General features: G+C 46.1%; 1 protein-coding gene across 2 annotated transcripts; it reads left to right on the top strand.

Annotated features, from left to right (window-relative positions):
* The first annotated feature begins 349 nt into the window (after positions 1 to 349).
* On the top strand, positions 350 to 10,767 carry Mtrf1l (mitochondrial translation release factor 1 like). Of its 2 annotated transcripts, none has more exons than XM_050135824.1 (7): positions 350 to 1,530; positions 4,090 to 4,169; positions 5,464 to 5,647; positions 6,814 to 6,977; positions 8,595 to 8,712; positions 9,704 to 9,840; positions 10,426 to 10,767. In XM_050135824.1, the coding sequence occupies exons 1-7, from the start codon at positions 1,293 to 1,295 to the stop codon at positions 10,624 to 10,626; spliced, it is 1,122 nt and encodes a 373-aa protein (XP_049991781.1). In that variant the 5' UTR covers positions 350 to 1,292; the 3' UTR covers positions 10,627 to 10,767. The 2 variants fall into 2 exon arrangements, with proteins under 2 accessions (XP_049991781.1, XP_049991783.1); XM_050135826.1 differs by having other exon boundaries at positions 1,482 to 1,530; positions 4,090 to 4,174.
* The last annotated feature ends 1,856 nt before the right edge of the window (positions 10,768 to 12,623 follow it).

Genomic DNA, 12,623 nt, shown 5'->3' with positions numbered 1-12,623 from the left:
CTATCCACAAGGTTCTTCACGTCCCCGCGCAGACTAGGAAAGCAAAACCTCACTGTCGAATACCAAAGCCTCAATTCACTTCAGGCTTGTCCCCGAGGAATAGGACTGGGGGCGCGTCCAAAACCAGCTCGGAGGCGGGGTCAAGGCTTCCGAGTTGGCATGGGGGCGGGGCCGAGGCCAGAGCCACGACTGGAGGCGGGGCCTATGCGTCTGAGTTCCGCCTGGAGGCGGAGCCAAGGCGCTGGAGCCCTTCCCCGGAGGCGGGGCCCAGGCGGCTGAAATTTCCCTCCTCCCGTAGGTGGAGCTGAGGCTCTGGAGCCCTCCCCGGAGGCGGGGCCGAGGCCTTGGCGCTACCCACGCTTCCCGGAGATCCAGCCTAGGCCGCGGAGCTCTGCCCTTGCTGGTCTAGCCCAGACGGCGGGTCTCTGCCCAAGGAAACTGCGCTCAGGCGGCGGAGCTCTCCCCATGCAGGCGGGGCCGAGGCGGTAGAGCTCTGTCCGGTGGAGGGGCCGAGGCCTTTACGCTCCTCTCCCTCCCCTTGGAGATAGAGGCCAGGCCGCTGCACCGTAGCATCACCCTTGGAGGCGGGGCCGAGGCTTCGGAGCCCCCCTCTCAGAGGTAGGGCCGATGCCAAGGTGCTCCCTAGTCCGGGCGACGTAGACGCATTGGCGCTCCACCCCTGGAGGCCGGGCCGAGGCGTCGGACCCTCCCCCTAGGAGGCGGGGCCGAGGAAGCCGGCCTTCCCCCACCCCCTCGGAGGCGGGGCCGTGGCATTGGAGCGCCCCTTCTGGAGGCCGGGCCGTTGCGTCGCAGCATCTCCCTAGGAGGCCGGGCCGTTGCTTCGCAGCATCCCCTTTGGAGGCCGGGCCGAGGAAGTCGAGCTTCCTCTCTGGATGTGGGGCCGAGGCATTGGAGCACTCCCTTTGGAGGACGGGTCGAGACTTAGAGGAGGCGGGGCCGAGGAAGCCCAGCTTCTACTGGCAACCCGGGGAGGCGGGACCCAGGCCTTGGAGCTCCCAACCCCTTGGTGGCGGGGCCTGGGGTTTGGAGCCCCTCCCCCTGGGCGGGGCCCAGGAGTCAGCGCTCGGGTTGGAGGCGGGGCAAACTTCCTGTGATCGCACCGCCCCCTTACCTTTTGGCCTTTAGAAACCTAGAGGCTTTCCCACACTTCGCCGGAAGTTCTCGCAACGTTTCCGGCAGAGTTTTTAAAAGCTGACCTGGAAGCTCGGCTCCGAGTCCTCCCGAGATCTCGGGTTGCTCTGCCTCCGGCCCCGGGAGGCTGGTCGGCCGGGATGCGGAGCGGGTTCCTGAGCGGTGCCCGGCGCCTGTGGGCCCTCCGCGCCTTCAGCCGCACTGCGCCGCCGCCCGAGGAGCTCTTCGCCCGCGAAGGGCCTCTCCGGGCCTTCCTGGAGCGCCGTGCGGGCTCGGAGGCCGGGGCTCTGGACGCCGGGGAGCCTCAGCTGGCGGCGGCGGCTCGGCTGCTCAGCGAGAAGGAGCGGGAGTTGCGGGACACCGAGTCCTTGCTGCACGGTAAGCCGCCCGCTGCAGCGCGTTTGAAGCCACCCGCGTTCCCGACCTCGTCACTGGGGTTCTGATAGCCTCCGGCAGGCTCGGCAGGGATCCCTTGACTTGGTGCTCTGCCGGCCTGTCCTCAGAAGCTTCTCAGGTTCTCGGTTGCCTTCCCTATCGTCCTGGCAGCTCAGATGCTCAGGAAAGACGAGGTAGTCGTGCCTGCGACAGGCTCTGCAGCCCGGTGACTTCATGGTATTCACCCGTTAATGTGAGGTGCTATGTAATGTATAGTTAGAATCCTAGACCAGGAAATCCGAGTTCTCAGCACGTTTCCCCGAGATTCCGCTGCATTAGAGGCTAAATCGGAAGCCGAAGCGTCTGCGTTACTGAAGCCTCCAGAGACGCCCCTGCCCAGTAGACCCCACTTGGGAATTTTAGACTTGATTCTGAGAATTGTCTCATTGAATAAAGTGGGAAGAGGGATTGAGGTTGACTCCTGATATAAGCCTCGGGGCTCCACTTTCACGTCGTGCACACATACGCAAACGTGTACTCAATAGACACACACACATGAAAATGGGAATAAAAAGTAAGGACTTTTAATTTCAGGTTAACGAGACGTGCTGAAGAACAGAAAGAGGTGGTTAGGTGGTATTAGAGAAGTGACCAGACGGCAAGTGTGATCTAAATGGAACGAGTGAGTGCAGTATGGCAGACACAAGAATAGGTGTGGGAGATGGCAACGGAAGAGAAACGTGGAACCAGAAACACAAGGCCTAGAGTTGTTCGGGCAGGGAAGTGGCATTATCTAGGGAAAGTCGACCGCAGAGTTAGTGTGAAGAATAAATGAGTCAGGAAGAAGCTAATTACCATTCAAAGGAGATGCTATGGTAGGTAGGCACAGAATTGTGACCTGCAAGGCACTAAGAAACAAGGTTTGGTGATTATATCATACACATAGTTGGGCGGAATTACAGGGGGGTAGCTTCCTTCATCAGAATGAGTTCAATAATTTAAGATACAAGTTGAGTTTCATTGAGGGGATAGAGCTTTGCCATTGGATGCATATTTAGGTAATAAAAATAATCCTATAAGGATACTGGAACAGATTTCCATGTTGGCCTAGGAGAACTGTGGCGTAGGAGAAAGCTGTTGAGCATGAATAGGCAGAGGGGTCAGGGTAGATACTAAAAGATGAAAATTTATAGAGACCGTAACAGGGACGAATTGCGTAGTACAGCACATTTAGAGCAAGAGGAGAAGAAAACCTTTGAGACTCGGAAAGAATTCACTAACTGAATCTGTAGAAACCGGTTACTTACACGAAACGAGATCGTGCGAGCACCTGACTTAGGATGTTCTCATCTTTTCCAGCTTAGACGGAAAAACAACTTTAAATTTGGCAGCTTTACCAAAGAGAATTTTAATTAAAAGTCTGATTTGTGTAATCAGGAAATCTAAAAACAACTTCTAGTTATCGAGAGTTATTTGGTGTTTTCTTTCCCAACACTTGGGGCGAAGAAACTGGAGTTCACAAGCTTAAAGAATTGGAAGAGACAAAACCTCCCAAAGTGAGAAGCCCCAGAACTTAGAGCTATAGTGTTGCCCTATGGAAGGCCCTGCGTGTGTGCCGTCCCACCTCCCATCAATGTAGATTCTTCATAGGCCAGCGTACACTCTTAAACTGTGTGTTTGTTTGATGTTTCAGAGAGCAAACAGTTTGTAATCCCCTTTCCTAGGCTGCATATGTCCATAGAACAGAGCAGCGGGAATGAGAAAGTAGATCTCTAAGTCACAAGTGAGAACTCAAAATAATCAGGAAAGCAGGGATGGAAGGAATAGACCTGTGTGAACACTGGACAGACGCCAGCAATGCTTTCGGTCAGATACCTATTTTATCTCAAGGAAATGTTCACTAAGACTAACTTTGGACTGGAGCTTTCAATTTTGGCTTAGCTGTTAAAACCTTTTGCGCCTCTCCTGGGTATTGTAACTAGTTAAATGCATCTATTTGGTATTGTGAAGCCTAACTTGGCAAATGGAGTCTGTTTGTTGGGGCTGGAGCGAAAGCACAACTGTGGAGAGCACTTACTGTCCTTGCAGGAGACCCAGATTGTGTTCCCTGCACCCGCGCAGCAGCTTACGGCTGTCTGTGACTGCAGCCATAGGTGGTCCAGCACCCCAGTCTGTGGGCACAGCATACACTTGTGGCACATACATCCCTGCAGGCAAATACTCATACATGTCAAATAAAACCAGTAGACATTTTTTAAATTTAACTTTATACGTATGAGTATTTTGCCTGTGTGTATACATGTGTACCACATGCATGCCTGGTGCCCACGAAAATAAGAAAAGGGTGTCAGGTCCCTGGATCCAGAATTAGAGATGGTTGTGAGTGAGCATGTGAAGGCTGCGAACTGAGCCTAGGTCCTCTGCAAGCGTAGCAAGTGCTCTTAATTGCTGACCCGTTTCTCCATCCCTTAATTTCTTTTTTTCTCTTAAAGTCTATTATCATGACTTCCGTGGAGGTGAATTTAGCACTAATTAAGAAAACATAACTGTTGTTCTTCCTAGACGAGAATGAAGAGTTAAAGAAACTTGCAGAGAGTGAGATAGCTCTGTGTCAGAAAGAAATAACTCAGCTGAAGCATCAGGTATGGTATGTACACAACGAGTAAAACATCTCTGCCCTTAGTCCTTACGTTTCATCGCAGGCTGATAAGAGTCCAGGGAAGTAGCCTGTTACTATTTAGATAGAACTGTGTCTGCAAGTGTGTTTGTATACCGCAAACCTGTCTGGTGCGGGCTGGAGGCCAGAGGAAGGTGTCATATCCCTTGCAAATGGAGTTACAGATTGTTAAGTTGCGTGAAGTGGGTTCTGGAACTGAACCCAGGTCCTCTGGGAAAGTAGTCATTGTTCTTAACCCCTGAGCTATCTCCATCTCTCCAAGTCTTGACTTCTTTAGCTCGTGTCTTTCTTGCTGGCTTACAAGTGACAAACTGGAGGCCGACAATGTGATGTTTCCTAGTATGCACGTTCCATGAAGGGATTGCCAGGGTCAAAGGAGATTCTAATGCGGAAAAAGACATGCTTCCTATTTCCCACATTTTCCATGCTACCAGAGTACAGCTCTCACTGATAAATTTACATATCAGCTCTTACTAGGAAGGCAAAGGCGAAAAGATGCGTTCAAAAGACAAATCTGCTTTTGCTTGTTTTCTTTTCATTGTGGGTAGACAGTAGATAGGAAAGAGTCCCTGGGATGAGAATGTGGCTTTTATCTCAGGATTGACACAGTGCCAGAATTCTGAAACTTCCAGAATCAGTAGTTTTCCCTCCCATGTTAAGGACGCTTAACTGGCAAATGCAAGATGAGGACCTCTCCTTTCTCCTTGCCTTCCTTATTAGGCTTGTGTTTGAACAGAGGAGAATTTCTTTTACATTCTACGTGTGTAAATGCTCCCAGCATTTAATTCCAAAGTACCTGAGTAGGGAATTGATAGAAAGCGTGTAAGATTTCCAGATTGGGGGGTGGGGCGCAGTACAGTTATTAGGGTGCTTTCCAGCATCATGAGGTCTTGCGTTCAGTCCTCAGCACCACATAAAATCTGGTGTGGTGGTGCACACCTGTATTCCCAGCACTGACGAGGTGGAGGCAGGAGCATCCAAAACACAAAAGAGAGAATTCCAAGAAGAAATAAAGACAAACCCATCAAAAGTAGATGCGTTTCATAATATTTAAAATGTAACTGAAAATTAATGCCTTAATGGAAGTTATGCAGTATACGTTTTTCGTTAGCAAGATGATCAAACTATATGGAAGAGCAATATTAGATGATTTGTGTAAAGAAACTCAGGTTACATATCTAAATCCTCTAATGGCATAGCTTTGGGCATTAGTGTGAAGATTTCTTAGTTACAGGAAGGCGCTGTCTTTGTATTTACAGATCATCTCACTTTTGGTTCCTCCAGAAGAAACAGATGAGAGTGACTTGATCCTGGAGGTGACTGCAGGTGTGGGTGGTCAGGAGGCCATGCTTTTCACCTCTGAGATGTTTGACATGTACCAGCAGTATGCTGCGTTTAAAAGATGGCACTTTGAAACGCTGGAATATTTCCCAAGTGAACTAGGTCAGTCTCTCAGTTAGGTTCCTCTGGCTGTGATAAACATGACCAAAAGCAACTTGGGGAGGACAGGCTTTGTTTCATCCTTCAGTTTATAGTACCATGAAGGGACATCAGGGCAGGAGCTCCTGGATGTGGAGGCAGGAACTGAAACACAGGCATGGAGGAAAACTGCTTACGCTTGTTCCCTCTGGCTGCTTAGCCTGCTTTTATTACACACCCAAGACCATCGCCCAGGGGTAGCGCCACTCTCTACCTCATCCAGTGCCCCTCGCACATCAGACATCAATCAAGAAAAGAGCTCACAGACTTCCCTACAGGTCAGTGTGTAGTCATTTCTCAGTGAAGTTGCTTCCTAGATGATCTTAAACAGCACAGTTGTAAGTGGATGGATTTGTTTTTGTAAAGCATCGATTTATCAACAGTGTGTCCTGGGAAAGGGTTGGCAAGATGATGATCAGAACTTATTTGTAAGGACTAAATTATTTACCTAATGATTTTATATAAAAGTAGAGTTTTGAAACTTTCTGTAAAGTATGATGGAAAACCATTCCATGATAATCACTTACCACTTTGAAAATAGGTTGTATGATACCCTGGCCTCACATCTGTAATCTTAGCATGCAAGAGGCTGAGGTGGGAGAGTTACGCTGTTCAGGACTAGCCTTGGCTACAGGAGAACCTGTTTCAAAAAGAAACCAAAAGGGTGGTCTTTTAGCTGTTGCTGATGTGAATTCAGCGGTGTTGTAGTTTAACAACTGAACAGAAACAGTTATACGTTAAGATACTGGGAAGCTGGCCCAGTGAAGAGCACTTGCTGCTCCTGCAGAGGACTTCAATTCAGTTCTAGGCACCCACACGGTAGCTCACAACTACCCACCACTCAGTTCTAATAGATCTGATGCTGCCTTCTGACTCCGCATGCACCTGGCTCACGTGTGTTACACATACATACTTGTACACTCAGACATAAAATTAAATAAATGCTTTAAAAATTCAAGATTATATTTTGAAACACCAGACCAAAGACTTGCTAAAGTTTTTCAATGTGTTTGTACTCTATCATTAGCGTGTGGCTCTTTCAGCTCTATTTCATGAGAACACATGTGGTGGTCAGTTTAAACAATGCATGGCAGAATGGTAAGAAGGACCCCGTGCTCCCTGTTTCCAAGGCGGCCTTAGGCATGCGTCCGCCAGCATTGGAGGCCCAGAAGCCTACAAACACATGAAGTTTGAAGGAGGGGTGCACAGAGTGCAGAGAGTGCCGAGGACCGAGAAGCAAGGCCGCATCCACACCAGCACCATGACCGTGGCGATTCTGCCCCAGCCTACTGAGGTAAAGCAGTAACAGATCTCGCTCAGGGCTGCTCCCAGCCACTGTCTCCTGTCATTTGGTCCTCCTTTCATGTCTTGAGTTACTCTTGAAAATTTGATTCAAGAAGTGTAATTTTACAACAGAGGGTAAGAATAAAAATGTGTATAGGTTGTCCAGATTTACACCAGGGTTTTTCTCCAGCAGTAAAGGGGCATTGTACACCTCCATCGTGGGTCAGGTAATGCTGTGAACTGATTGCCTGCCTCCCTTCGCATTGCAGTGTGGGTTCTCCAGATGCCATCGGGAAAGGACTAGTCACTCAGCACAGTTGCTGCCTCTGACCCAGCTGTAGTAGAAGGGCCCAGAGTGTGTGTCTTACTTCACAAAGCAAGTTCTCAGTGTGTAAGATAACAACCTACTTTGTTAATTTGTCTTCTGCAAAAAGTGACAAATTAATTCACTTAAAAAATGAGAGATAAATGAGTTGAAGATTTCTTCCTATTATTTTTAAGAAAAAGTACTACTTAGATGTCTGGTAGGGTTGAAAGGCTTTTTTTTTCCTTGGTTTAATATCTGTGAGAAGACTGAGTGAGGAACAGAGGAGCTGAGGATGGGCAGCAGAGTTTGGTGTCAGGAACCCTGATAGCTTCCAGGATATGGGAGTGAGGGCCAGGTTCTGTCTAGCTTTCCTAGCAACTCTTAAGGGCGTTATCTTACTGCAGGATGATTGACATGCCATAGAGCAGTCTCTAGTTGCTCACTGGACACAGTTTTAACCATCGTGCTTCTGATGTTCTCTCCTGGGATGACGCATCATCCTGTTTGATTCCAGTGTCATGATCTTTGCCTCCAAATTACAGGTGTAACGTTTTAGAAATGGTATCCCCTCTCTCCCTAAAACAGTTTCATGAACTCAAACTGCTATTAGTTTTTGTTTCATCTGCTAAAGTTTTTGAATTCAGTAAAACTCTACATTTTCTACTTTTTTAAAAAAAATTGTGGCCGGGCAGTGGTGGCGCACGCCTTTAATCCCAGCACTCGGGAGGCAGAGGCAGAGGCAGGCGGATCTCTGTGAGTTCGAGACCAGCCTGCTCTACAGAGCTAGTTCCAGGACAGACTCCAAAGCCACAGAGAAACCCTGTCTCGAAAAACCAAAAATAAATAAATAAATAAATAAATTAATTAATTAATTAAAAAAATTGTGTTTGTGCATGTAGATCTGGCCTGTGGAGGCCAGAAGAGGGCAGGGATCGACTGGAGCTGAAGTTACAGGAGGCTGGGAGCCACCTGATGTGTTGACTAAACTCAGGTCCTCCGTAAGGGCAGCACAGGCTCTTCACCGCTGAGCCATCTCTTCAACCCTGAATCTCCTATTTTTAACTGTCCCCAATTGCATCATTTGTGAGGAAAAAGCTCAATTTTTGAGGATTAGGGAGTGTTGCTTTTGTTCCCTCCATTCAAAAAAGAAAAAAAAAACATTTAAATTTAAAATAATATCCTAACTCCAGTCTATTTTTAAACTTTTAAATTTTATGTGATTTAGGTATGACATGTATTTAACAGTGTGTAGGTCTCACCTGAAGGCAGTTAATACATACAACTGCTTCTTAAAATTGCAGCTTTTCTTTGTGTGTGTAGATCAAACTGGTGATTAATCCTAAAGATTTGAGAATTGATACTAAGAGAGCCAGTGGAGCTGGAGGGCAGCACGTGAACACCACGGACAGCGCAGTTCGAATAGTCCATCTTCCCACAGGTAGGTACCGGGTTTTCACGGGAAACTCTGAATCAAGATCAGTTTCTGGGGACTGACTGATTTTCCACTGAAGCAGATCTTCAGTTCCCAAAAGGAAAGAAACCGTTAAGGACTCTTAACTAATGACTTGATTCTGTAGGTTCTGTAGCTGATGCTGTGTAGGATACAGAGTCAAGGAGAGGGAGGGAAGGCTAAGCACAGGGCTCTCCATGGTAGTGACGATGAAGAGAACAGAGTCCTGCCGCCTGCCAGGTGGGTTTTCAAATATATGCTTAATAGATTTCACTATTTCAGAAAAAACCTCAGTGAGATAATTACCTAAATTATTTAACAGAAAGTGTTCTAAATCACTAGTTATTAGCAGTAGGGCTAAGATCGTAACAAGAACCCTGGTGGCAATAGAAGCATTGAACATGGTACATACACACAGTCTTAGATACAGTTTCAGGAGCATCTTTCTGTGGCGACTGTAAAGTCCACGACAATCTGAATCTAGATAACTGGGCAAACGAACTGTACTCTGCTGAGAGAACCATGCTTTTTAAGTACTACTAGAGTACTGGAGTGGCTTGTGAGGGTCAAGGATGCCAGGTTTATACTTTTCAGACGTCCCTTAACTAGAACAAATTGTCATAGTTCCTGCTAACCAGTAGTTAAGAAGACTGGTGGGCAGGTAGGATTTTATCCTTTTAACTACAGAAAACCATTAAATATTGAGGTGAAGAGTGGAATGTATAACTAGAAATAGATAAAAAGTTCTGTTAACTCTAATACTAGGATTTGTACTTCTATATATGTTCATTTTTATACGCCTTTTAAGATTTTGATAGCTAACTGAGGATGTGAAGAAGAAATGTATTAAAAATATTTAAAGTCTTCTGTTAAACTCTCGATTTATCTCAGAAAAGAAGAAAAGGGGTAAGAAAGAAGAGGAATAATCCTTGATAATAAAGATTTTTGTACTAAAACCAATACTCATATTGTTATTCAGGTATTGTTTCTGAATGCCAGCAAGAGAGATCTCAGCTGAAGAACAGGGAGCTGGCTATGAAAAAGTTACGTGCAAGGCTATACAGCCTGCATCTAGAGGAGGAAACTGCAAAAAGATACAATGCTAGAAAGATCCAGGTAAGAATGGGTTTCAGAAACGGGTAGTGTAGTTTTTACATTAGTACTGTTCTTGTTTGTATTATAGGGCAGTACCCATGGAGAGCTTTACCCTGTTTTCTATAGTCAGAGGTGTTTGTCTTAGCTTTGTCAGAGTGGACCACGTCCCTACTCAGCTGTTAGTCCTTTGAGCTTTTGGAAGCAGGAATACTGAAGCGTGAACCTAGTGTTTTATATTTGATTTTATGCCATACACAGTCCTTCCATGACTTCTTTAGTATGACCACCCATCACCTTATCACCACTCCGGGATAATGAACTCCCAGAGATTACATACACATAAAATGTACACATAAATGTGCTGCTTCTGCTGTTTGAATATCATCCATTTGCCAGACTCTGTCATTATGTCATCAGTATTTTGCTGATGGGAAATTAAAGTTTAGAGTTGAAGAGGCAGAGGCAGGACCCAGGTACTGTGTCTGTACAGTCCACCTCTGTTCTCTGTGTCATTAATCAGGGACATAGACTTGGTTTTTGCGTTGCTGTAGGCCTCCTGGATCCTCATTCATCTCATCTTTCTCTCTCTTTCTCCCTATTCTTTAGGTTGGAACAAAAGGAAGATCAGAGAAAATAAGAACCTACAACTTTCCACAGAACAGGGTCACAGACCACAGAATAAACAAATCACTACATGACCTTGAGAGCTTCATGCAAGGAGACTGTCTTCTGGATGGCATGATACAGTCACTGAAGGACTATGCGGATTACGAATCTCTAGTAGAAATGATTTCCAGAAAAGACTAAGCTATTGTATAAAGCTATTTTTTATATATAGACTAGGAAAATCCTAGAGTGAATCCTTGTGTGCAAGTACTTAACCGGTATTCCTGAGGAATGTAAGTTAACAGTTTCTCGGACTCTTCTCTATAAAAATTAGACACAATACTAAGCAGAAATATCTATGTTTTTATGATATAAAGAGACAGAATCTGATAGTGAAATTAACAAGCAATAAAAGTCAGGTACACTGGGACTGGGAAGGAATGGCCTACATGAAGTTCCTAGAGTTCCAGAGTCAGGTCTCTTGCAGGGCATGGTGTAGCCCACTCAGTGGTGCAAAAGTTCTGGACTGCCCTGCAGCTGGGAACGTGGGCCTTGCAAACAGAGTACCTCAAGCTCATGGGGCCTGGTAAGCAGAAAGCCTCTTGTTAAAATGTGAACAAAATTTCCCTAATAATAAGCCTTGGTGGGCTCCTGTATCAGTTCCCCAGAGAAACAGAACCGAGAGGATGTAGCATGCATCCACAGAGATGCACTGTAAGGATGCCCACATAGAGCACTCTGTGTCCAAGATCCACAGTATGAATCAGCTGGGAGGAGACCAAGAAGAGGCGATGGTTCACTTCACTTCAGAGGGAGTTTGCTGGGGAATGTTCTCTTGTTTGGAGGAGGCTGGGTTTTCTCTATTCAGGCCTTCAGCTGGGTAAACATGCTACGTTGCCCATTAGTGAGACGTAGATTAACTGACATTTCACTGATTTCAATGACAGTGCCATCCAAAACTTGAGAAGATCTAAAGTAATCTGTTACCAAATACACTGGTAACAGCACGCCAGATCTGTGAAGTAGAATAATGGTTTCTTTCCAAGAGTACCCCTAGAGACTGTACCATGGAAGAGGAGAAATGAAATGTCCTGCCCTGCTTACAGTGTTTCTCCACCACCTGCTGCCGACAAGCTTCACAAACTAACCACAAAGAAAGGTACAGGCTGCCGTAGTTTCAATGTCCCCTTCAAAACCCAGGTGTTGCCAGTGTGATATTAAGTATGGCAGCTTCAGAACTAAGGTTTTAAGAGTCCCTTCTGAATGGGGCTAAAGTCTTAACTGTCAAACACCCAGAGTCACTGCCCATTTTCAATAATGTTTTCATACATTTAGTGTCTGAAATAAATTGCAAAGAAGACATTTCACTCTCACACATATCAACTGGCACTACTTATTCATATATCAATCATCACACATCAAAATTCATGTTAAATCTCAAATACTTAAAACTAATAGTTGAGATTTCTCTGCTTCTTCTCCAGATGTGTTGGAGCTAACTTCCTCAAACTAAGATCTAACTATGTGCATAATCCAGTGGGTTTACCCTTAAGAGACCCCTGATCCTGATTTTCAAGACATTGCACTGGATTTTTATCTGTGTGGATCAAACTAGATATTTTGGTACTATGTGAGTTGTTTGGACATTAACACTTGAGACTTGGCCAGTTTACCCATACCTGTTTGGGTGGAAGCGTCACCCAGCCCCTGGCATCCATATACCCAAAGAGTCTGGAATGTTTGGGTTAAGTCCACACCACAGCCCCTGGCATCCATATACCCAAAGAGTCTGGAATGTTTGGGTGGCAGTTCCATCCCAACCCTCCTCCCCTGCGAGTTGCCTCAGTCCAGATTCTAAACCAAGCCAAACGATGACTCCACCCCAGAGATGTTCAAGACCACTCCCACCCCAAGAACAAACTGGTCTTCTTTTCCCATTTTCTTTCTGGGGGCTGGAGAGCCATCCAGGAGCGTTGGTTATTCATTAAATCTGGGCTTTTTCTAAATTGGTCTGATTTGGATTATTGTTTCGGTGGAAAGGTTTATCAGAGTAGAGAAACTTTTCAATTCCGTTTCTTGTGACTTAGTACTGTTGTTGCAAAAAAAATCCTATTGAAATGGAGAAGGTTTGACCGTTCCTTGCCACTAGGATTTAGGAGCCTCTAGCCTAAATAATAAAGAAATAATGAGGCACTTTC

This window comes from Alexandromys fortis, unplaced genomic scaffold (assembly GCF_014885135.2).
Source record: "Alexandromys fortis isolate MF-2015 unplaced genomic scaffold, M_Fortis_MF-2015_v1.1 scaffold_23, whole genome shotgun sequence".
Lineage (NCBI taxonomy): Eukaryota > Metazoa > Chordata > Mammalia > Rodentia > Cricetidae > Alexandromys > Alexandromys fortis.
The sequence above is the reverse complement of the archived record's forward strand: the minus strand, read 5'-3'. Positions and strand labels throughout refer to the sequence as shown.

Coding starts and splice junctions, on each gene's coding strand:
- Mtrf1l (XM_050135824.1), top strand. CDS start 1,293: ATGCGGAGCGGGTTCCTGAGCGGTGCCCGGCGCCTGTGGGCCCTCCGC. Junction 4,170..5,463: donor TAACTCAGCTGAAGCATCAG/GTATGGTATGTA, acceptor TTGTATTTACAG/ATCATCTCACTTTTGGTTCC. Junction 6,978..8,594: donor TTCTGCCCCAGCCTACTGAG/GTAAAGCAGTAA, acceptor TTGTGTGTGTAG/ATCAAACTGGTGATTAATCC.